This window comes from Tribolium madens, unplaced genomic scaffold (genome assembly GCF_015345945.1).
Source record: "Tribolium madens isolate multiple individuals breed KSU strain unplaced genomic scaffold, Tmad_KSU_1.1 Scaffold_1;HRSCAF=32;Tcas5.2_LG8, whole genome shotgun sequence".
NCBI lineage: Eukaryota > Metazoa > Arthropoda > Insecta > Coleoptera > Tenebrionidae > Tribolium > Tribolium madens.
Genome location: NW_025400984.1, coordinates 4,765,230 through 4,774,471, shown reverse-complemented (window position 1 = coordinate 4,774,471; position 9,242 = coordinate 4,765,230). Strand labels below are relative to the sequence as shown.

Here is a 9,242-nt window from a genome sequence, read left to right as displayed (position 1 = left end):
AATAACTTAAAAAAATAAATGGAACAACCTATTTACTGTTTTTGCTTTTAAAAGATTATTACATTGTCTTTCTAATTTTTTTTACTTTTAAGTGTTTATAATCACTAACTAAAAAGATATTTAACGTTAAACATTAAAAAAATAATTACTATTGTTTCAGTAGTCAAAAAGTGAAATATCACTTAATAATCACATTTGTGTTACATTATTCTTTATTTTTACAACAAAATAATTCAAATTTCAGTATTTATAACGACTTTTACAATCTCTGGACAAATCAACAGATAAGTGATTCATGGTGGGATTACTATGGTTGCCGTAGTACCTATCAACAATGCTCCAATATTGTTAGGCATTGTAGCTACAATTAATATTGAATTTTAAATATCTTTTCTTTTATCAATTCTAGACATTGAAAGTTTATTTTTTTATATAGACAATTTATCAATCTATTAGATGCAAAAATACAAAATAGGGTGTTTCATTTACTTTTTTAAAGTTATTTAAGTTTAAACAAACTTCTTAATTTATTAATCTTTACAAATGCATAACTAAACAACAACTAAAAAATTGCTACAGTTTTAAGTTCTGTACTTTCTTCTTTGCCGAAGTAAGAAAAAATTTGTTCTAGCTGTCTTTGTTTTTGTGTTTTCGTCAAAAAAACCGTCCTATTTCTAAAACTAAGCGAAATCGACTAACAAAAGTTTATCGTTTAAAACATTGTTTTAAAAGGCTACATCCAAAAATGCAAAGAAACAACCGGTGTTTCATTAAAAAAAACACAAGTTTGTATCGTAACTTATTTTTGGGACGTGCTGCATGGTTGAAAATAATTTTAGGTGATGCACTAGATTAGCATCTATCAATGTCTTATACTTTTTTTTTATAGTTCTACCATTTAAAGGTCACCAATGGACTTTTTTTAACTCGCTGGCACAGCCTGTATGAAATACCGATTTTTACTCTTAAAAACTGGAAATATAAACTGGAATTAAATAATTTGAATTTTTTTGAGTGTTTTTTGACATAAACACATACCGATTTTTACTCTTAAAATTTCAATTGAATAAACGGAATATTTTGACAAACTATTTGACATTATTTGACAATTTTTTTTAACATTATGTATCACTCATTAATTTAATCTGTTAGGAGGAAAGTTGTATGTGCACCTACATCGTTAATTTTTGTCATTTGACGTATGCGGCACAAAATGCCCAGAGTGACACTGAAATAGAAAAAAAGTTTTTATGTTTTTATGCACTTTCTTTTTCTTATTTTGCTGATGCCTCGTGCATAAGACTCCTCACTTGTGCACTTTCCGTGCTTGTTATGTAGTATACTATTGAGGTACAGTTTTGCCACAATTTACAAAATAAAAAAGTAAAAATTTGTGAAGCTTCTGAAGTTATGACAACATCGAAAATAATTGTATACAAAATTGTAAAAATATAAAATTTTTCACTTTAAAAGTTTTTAACTTGACTTTTGTAATGCAAGGTAAAAATAAGTATAAATTACAGTTATCATTGCTTCAAATAACGACAGCGAATGACGTTTAACAGTTTTTTTTTTCTCCTACTTGACTAGTTGCACAAATTTTGAGGATATAACATAAATTAAAAATAAATTATTTGATTATTTTGGGAACTAAATTGAAACCCAAATTTATGATTTTGTATTATTTTATTACAAAAAATGAATAAAACATTATTATAATGTCTGTCTTTTCATTTTATCATTATGATAAAATATGTTTTTTATTTATACAGGGCTTTTTTCTTTATTTTCACTCTCACATTTGTTAGATTCTTTTCTCCCTTCTTCCTTTTCCTCGCCATTCCACTCTTGTAATTCCCCTGAACAAAATATTGCATAGAACAAACCACAACCCACGTAAATTCCAGCAGCTAGCCAAAACACTTTCCTCCACAAAATTGGATCTTTCTAAAATTAAGTACAGATATGAAATTTGTTATTACATTTTTAAATTACGTTTTACCTTATCACTGCCGAGGAATTGCACCGATAATGGCCCCAAAATCGAGAAAATTGTAGACGTACCATTGGTAATACCCAATAACGTTCCAGCATGGTTGGGTGCCAGGTCCACTAAATTTACCATATACCCAGAATATACAAAACCACAAGCACCGACAGCAAGAACTAGTAAAGCAGTACCTAAGTCTTTCTGCGAACTGTCGATAAGACCAAGGCTAAATAACGCTATTGCCGGGATTAGAGTACCCAATGAATTGAAAATTTTTCGAGTGGTTCCAATTGTAAAAATTTTATTCGAAATTAATTTATCGGCGAGTGGGGCACTTGCCATGGCTACTAGAAACATGGCAATGTAAGGAAGAGCCGATAATTGACTATTCTGAAATTATTACAGTAATAGATACTAGAAACCGGCTGCAATAAGTGGTACCACTTACAGAATTGATGTCGAAACCCATAATACTACTCATGTAGCTGGGGATTTCAGTCAAAAGGGTGAACCCGCCCCAGCTTCCGCCACAGGATGTAATTAAAACTGCCCAAATGGGCAACGATGTTGCAATTTTTCGCCATGGTGTAGGTACTTTCTAAAAAAAAAAATAATGCAAAATGGCCATTAATACAATTCATTGTTTTTACTTTATTTTCACTGGTATTACACGAATTACTGCTTTCGATATATTCTCTTTCTTCGTCTGAAATACTACGGTGGAGTGCCGGCGAGTTGGCCACAAAAAATGCAAAAATGCAAGCCCATACAATACCAAGCGCTCCATAGATGTAAAACGCTGAAGGCCACCCCCAAGTAGACCCCGAAAGAGCTCCCGTAAAAATCATAGATAAGACAATACCGATATTTGACCCCCCGAACACAAAACTCGCTACTCTTGATCTCTCATACAGTGGAGTCCATTTGCTTATCAAATTATTTGTCGATGGGTAGAGAAAGCCCTGGTTGAGGCCTTGTACTACTCGACATATTATGACTCCCGTGGGTCCCATCAGCTTGGCCATTGTTGGTACCAAGATGTTAAAAACTGAACCAATGGTCATAGTGGTGAACAAGAACCATTTGGGACCAAAATATTCCCCCAGTTGGCCGGCACCGACTTGGGGGACAATGTATCCCCAAAAAAACGACGACAAGATTATGTCAGTATTGTCCCATTTTGGGTACGTCTAATAAAAAATTATCAAAAAAAAAATAGTCACTTTGGTACTTACGGGTATGCTAGGATCTGGGGGCGTTTCCTCGGTCATTGCGATGATAGCAACCGATAAAGAGGTCCTCTGAGCGTAGAAAATAATTATTGAAACAAACATCAATCCGATTTGGACATGTCTGGTCCCGAAAAGTTCTAAAATTTTAGTTTATTTATTTGGTTTTGAAAATATAAAAGTATTTACTTGATTTTGGTTTGGCATTAGGGATTGCAATTTTAGAGTCTGACATTTTGTGGCAATTGCAAAAATTTATCTCAAGTTCTGTCTTTTATTACAAATGAGAAGATGTAATCTAATCGCTACAAACAGAAAATTTGCATGTTTTTTAATTCTTTTTTCTATGAGGAGTACTTGACTTGACTTGATCTTATCCAAAGTACAAAAACATTATTTGTTAAGAGGGGCCTGATCGCACTTGTTTTGATGCAAGGGTATCTTTGAGAAAGTAATACAGTAAAACCTCTCAACAACGGACACCGATGCGGAATCTTTAATTGTCCATTGTGGAGAGGTGTCTCTTAATGGAAGGTGTGCAAAATTGATAAAAATTGAAAAGCTTTTTGTTCAAAATAACAAAATAAAATAACAAAAATACAAAAATTGAGAAATTAAAAGCATTACAAAAAAATTTGACAAAAACATTTGTATTTAAAAAAAATCGTTAATTTTTGTTTGTTTAGACCAAAAGTTTTTTTGATTGTTTTTGAAGCTCATTACTTTAACTGATAAGTTTTTCTTAGGGTTATTCTATATTCTGCAACTCATTAATGTCATTGAATCTTATAGGTATAAAAGTTCATTTATAAAACAGTTTATATTTACTGATAAAACTAAAACTGTTCATTTATATTACTTATTATTGAAGTGGGTAACTATAGGTGGTAATGCAACAAAAACATTTAACTACTGGTTGCATTTTTGAAGACCAAATGGCAGTTCCATTTTATTTTACAAATTCCATGATCGTAACAGTGAACTCGGCGCCAGTGGCGGAGTGTTTATGTTCGTACCTCCTTTAGAATAGACTTTAGTATCTGTTTTAAAGTAAATCTCTCTGTCGGTCTGTCCGTTGTAAGAGGTAAATTTATATGGCATTTATGGTAAATGATACGTTCCTACAAAAATGTCCGTTATCAAGAGGTGTCCGCTATCTAGAGGTGTCCGTTAAGGGAGGTTTTACTGTATACCAAGTTTTTATAAAATCCATCAAATGCATCTTTAAGATAAAACATCAAACTAGACTTTGACAATATTTTTGATTTTTATTGTTATTGTCATGGCAAGAAAATTAAAAACTGTAAGCAGTTTTTTGTATTTTGGGTTCCTTACGTAGAATTTTCCTCCCAACAATAATTAAAGAACTTTAATTTCCATCATAGTTTTCTTTTTAATTTAATTGCGCTACCATAGTTTCAGTAGTAGAACAAATCAAGTTTTTTTTGTTGGTACTTTTTGAATATTTTAAAACTTTTTTAAATATAATAAAAAGACCAAAGTCTTAAAATTTTAGCAAATGATAAAAGTCCTAGATTAAACAGCATTACCTATTACTCACTATTAAACTGTCTACTGTGTAGATTCACTGATAAATCAAATTATCCATTAAAACAATTAAAGTTGGCCCATTAATATTGTTGTAATGACACAACAAAATAATTTGCACAATTCATCACCCATCAATGCAAATTTTGAACTGCAGATTAGATTACAAAAAAAAATAAAATTTATGGCACTAAAAGTGACCGTGAAAATGTAAAATTACACCAGGTTTTAATAATTCAACAGTTATTTGTTATTTTTCGTTACCTACGGCCCATCAAAGTATAGTTTTTTAATTTTATTCAATATTTGTATTTTTGATGTGACACTTTTCGTAATTAAAATATTTTGTATATGAACTTGTTTTTTTTTAATTACCAAAAAGCAAATAAAATTTATTTTGATTATGGCTCGAAACATTTAATCGAACGAAAAACTTGATGTTTAAAGGGTTTGAATAGTTAGATAAAAAATATCAAGTATTTATTATTTAAATGTGTTTACAAACAACACAATACAGATAACAGGAGGATAAGATATAATTAAGGAAGATTTATTTTTTTGGTTGTAGTTATTTACTTCAGCATTTTTTACATAATTTTGTACAAAAATTACACAAAAACTTTATTTCTACGTTTATGGAGCCTTATATTTAATATTTTATCAACATTATTTTCAAATACTTGCATGTTCAAATAATTACGTCTCTTACTATTTTGTAGAAAAAATAGTGTATTGAACTACTGCCTATCACTCGCTACGTTCGACGAACAATTTCTTTCATTTCGTATTAATCACAATTGCTGAGAAATAATTAATAAATTAAACTTTTTCGTTTTTATCGTTTTCTTCTTCTTTTGCATCATTCCAACTCTGCACTTCTGCCGATGCAAAAATGACATAAAACAAGCCACAGGTGCCGTAAATTCCAGCAGCTAGAAGAAAAACTTTTCTCCACAAAAGGGGGTCATTCTGAAACAATAAGTAAACTTTTTTATCACACTTTTATTGTTCTTACTTTATCATCGCCAAAGATCCCCACAGTTATTGGCCCTAAAATCGAAAAAATATTCCCGATGCAATTAGCCACCCCCATAATTGTCCCAGAATGATTAGGGGCAAAGTCTATAATATTCACAATATAACCCGAGTAAATAAAAGATGAGAAACTGCAAGCTATGACTAAAAGTGTTGTTACCACAACTTCTGAAAAATTTTCAAGAAATGCGAGATAAATTAAAGCAGCACCAGGAACAAAAGTGGCTAAGCCATTGAAAATTTTTCTCACTGTACTAATCGTACAGATTTTTTTCGTTACAAGCAAGTCGGCTAAAGGTGACACAAAAAGGCCCAAAAAAAAGTTACCCAAGTATGGCAATGCAGCCAATTCACTGTGCTACAAAATTCCAATTATAATTAATAATTAGGTGTAATTAAACTTACAGAATTGATATCAAATTTCAACATGTTGCTCATGTAAGTTGGCATTTCGGCCATTAGGGTAAAATAACCGAAACACTGGGCTATGGAAGCCAATAAAACAGCCCAAACCGGTAGTGACGTTACAATTTTTAACCACGGAGTTGGCACTTTTTTCTGTTTAGTAGTCACAAAAGTATTCCTCATTATGTACGATTTTTCCTCCTCTGAAATTCCCTTATGGTCCGAGGGTGAATTTTGGGCAAAAATTGCAAAAACAACAGCCCAAACGATCCCTAAACCCCCGAACATGTAAAACGCAACTGGCCAACCTAAATTTGAGCCGGCTATAACCCCGGTTAGTGGCATGGCAATTGCCATTCCTAGACTATTACTCCCGTAGACGAAATTTGAAACTCGGGCCCTTTCACATAAAGGGGCCCACCGGCTTATAAGATTCAGGATTGAAGGGTAGAGAAAACCTTGAGTTAGACCTTGAATTACACGACATGTGATAACTCCAGAAGGGCCTAAAGTGGCAGCCAAAGGCGGTATGGCAATGTTGGCAAGAGAACTGATGATCATGGTAGTGACTAGAAACCATTTAGGGCCAAAAAATTCGCTTAGTTGGCCAGCACCGACTTGGGGGATTATGTAGCCCCAAAAAAAGGAGGAGAGGATTATATCAACATTGTTCCATTCAGGATAAGTCTAAAAAAATTGCAATAACAAGGGACTAATTACGAAATTAGGTACTTACCGGTATACTAGACCCAGGAGGTGTTTTAGCCGTCATTGAAATGATTGAAACTGATAAAGAGGTTCTTATAGCGAATGAAATCAGAATTGAGAAGAACATTAGAACGAATTGGAAGTGTCTGACTCCGATGAAATTTTCTAAAATTTGGGTTAGTTACAAGTGTTAGAATTTCAAACATAATTACTTGGTTTTTGGGGAGAATCGCTGATTTGAAGGGATAAAATCTCATTTTTTTGCTCCAACATTTTACTTTCGAGATCACGAAGAAACTATCACTACTGAATGTTTGTTATTTTATCTAATCGCGTTGTGTAATTAAATTATCTCTTAATTTAAAGGAATTTTACAAATCTGCTTTTATTAGTTTTAATCTTCTGACATGTAAAACACAATGATCAATAAAATTCATAATTGTTTTATTTTCTCATCTACACTATTCAAACGTAAAATATTAAAACAAAATCCACAATTTTATCGTCTTAAACTTCAAACAATAAACAAATCGATCATTTTTAAACAACTTTATTTGTTATTTACTACAGTACAGAAACTTATTTAATACTTGAATCAGTCTTTTCAATTTTTGGCTTATCAGATTCTTCCTCCTTTTCATCGTTCCAACTTTGTACCTCAGCTGAGGCAAACAGGCAGTAAAACAGACCACAGCCTAGGTAGATTCCCGCCGAAAGCAGGAAAAAATTTTTCCACAAATTTGGGTCTTTCTGAAAATCATGTATTAATTACACGATTTTTGGTACTACTTTACCTACTTTATTAGTACCAAAGAATGTTATACTTAAAGGTGCCAACATGGAGAAAACATTGTTAATACCATTGACAATTCCGAAAAGTGTTCCAGAATGGTTTGGGGCCACATCTACCACATTTATCAAGTACCCAGATTGACAAAACGTCGAAGTACTAACTGATATAATAAGGAGTACCGTTACTAAGGTTCTATCATAATTGGTCAAAAAAGCTAAATAAATTAATCCTATGGATGGTAAAACTGACGCGAGAGAGTTAAATATTTTTCGTGAAACACTAATAGTGACAATCTTTCGTTTTGCGATTAAATCGGCCAGAGGTGAGACGGCAAGCCCAAGGAAAAAATTGATGACGTATGGAAGTGCTGACAATTGACTGTTCTGTAAACTTATCGTTAAAAATTATCAAAAGTAATAAAATTTCGTACTGAATTAATATCGTAGTTCATAATATTGTCCATGTAGCTGGGTATTTCAGTCACTAGAGCAAAACTACCAAAACACTGGGCGATACCGGCAATCACAATCGCCCATACTGGTAGAGAAGTCACAATTGACCACCATGGTGTTGGTACCCTCTGTCAACAAAAAAACTGTCAACACTGTAAAGCTAATTTGCCAAATACCTTTTCCACATTGATCGAATTGCTGCTTTCTATGTAATCCCTTTCTTCCTCTGTTATCCCTTTATGAGAAGAGGGTGAATTTTCGGCAAAAATGGCAAAAATGATTGCAAAACCAACCCCGACTCCTCCATAGCCGTAAAATGATGCAGGCCACCCCCAGTTTGACCCACAAATTACCCCTGTCAGTGACATAGAAACTGCCGTTCCTAGCACTTCACCCCCGTAGACAAAATTTGAAACTCTTGATCTTTCATAAAGGGGTGACCACCGACTTATCAAGTAGTGAACTGAGGGGTATAAAACGCTCTGCAATACTCCTTGTAGTAGACGACAGATAATGACTCCCGTTGAGCCCATTAGTGCAGCCATGGGTGGGATAGCAATGTTGACAATTGACGTCAGGATCATGGTACTAACCAGGAACCATTTGGGGCCAAAATACTCGCTTAGTTGGCCGGCAAATACTTGGGGGAGTGTGTAAGTCCAGAAAAATGATGATTGGATTGTGTCGGTGTTGTCCCATTCTGGATACGTCTGGTGGGGGGTTAATTGTGATGGGTGTGTTTGGTGGTACTTACGGGAATGTTGGGATCTGGAGGTAAGTCATCAGTCATTGAAATTATGGACACTGAGAGGGATATTCGCATGCCGAAATAAATCAAAAGTGAGAGGAATAGTAAAACGTACTGTAAATGTCGTACTCCGATTAATTTTCCTAAAAAAAATTTTTAATTTTGTTTTTAGAAAATTGGGGTATGTTACTGGGTCTTGGTGGTTCATCTTGTATTTTAACTTTGACTTCTGACATTTTGATCAATTTGAAATCACTAACAAATTAATTATCGGAACTGATGATGATGTAAAACGTTTTGGTCTTTTAATTTAAAGGATTATTATATCTAATCA

General features: G+C 33.1%; 2 protein-coding genes across 2 annotated transcripts; both read right to left on the bottom strand.

Moving 5' to 3' along the window:
- Positions 1 to 1,725: 1,725 nt before the first annotated feature.
- Positions 1,726 to 3,490, bottom strand: LOC123003918 (putative inorganic phosphate cotransporter). Its single transcript, XM_044396973.1, has 6 exons — positions 3,409 to 3,490; positions 3,226 to 3,359; positions 2,641 to 3,180; positions 2,439 to 2,588; positions 2,003 to 2,380; positions 1,726 to 1,947 (listed from the first exon to the last, which is right to left on the bottom strand). Exons 1-6 carry the CDS (start codon positions 3,452 to 3,454, stop codon positions 1,765 to 1,767), a joined length of 1,431 nt encoding a protein of 476 aa, XP_044252908.1. The 5' UTR covers positions 3,455 to 3,490; the 3' UTR covers positions 1,726 to 1,764.
- A 1,742-nt stretch (positions 3,491 to 5,232) lies between these two features.
- LOC123004090 lies at positions 5,233 to 9,216 on the bottom strand. The gene is given in 10 exon segments (XM_044397203.1): positions 5,233 to 5,736; positions 5,783 to 6,160; positions 6,208 to 6,894; positions 6,944 to 7,080; positions 7,128 to 7,212; positions 7,501 to 7,665; positions 7,714 to 8,091; positions 8,139 to 8,870; positions 8,915 to 9,051; positions 9,099 to 9,216. Coding segments are annotated over 10 exon segments (2,895 nt in total). The 5' UTR covers positions 9,145 to 9,216; the 3' UTR covers positions 5,233 to 5,586.
- Between the last annotated feature and the right edge of the window lie 26 nt (positions 9,217 to 9,242).

Excerpts from the sequence above, each read along its gene's own strand:
- LOC123003918 (XM_044396973.1), bottom strand. The coding sequence starts at position 3,454 with ATGTCAGACTCTAAAATTGCAATCCCTAATGCCAAACCAAAATCAA. Across the intron at positions 3,360-3,408 it reads TAATGCCAAACCAAAATCAA|AACTTTTCGGGACCAGACAT; the intron begins GTAAATACTTTT and ends CTAAAATTTTAG. Across the intron at positions 2,589-2,640 it reads GTAATACCAGTGAAAATAAA|AAAGTACCTACACCATGGCG; the intron begins GTAAAAACAATG and ends TTTTTTTTTTAG.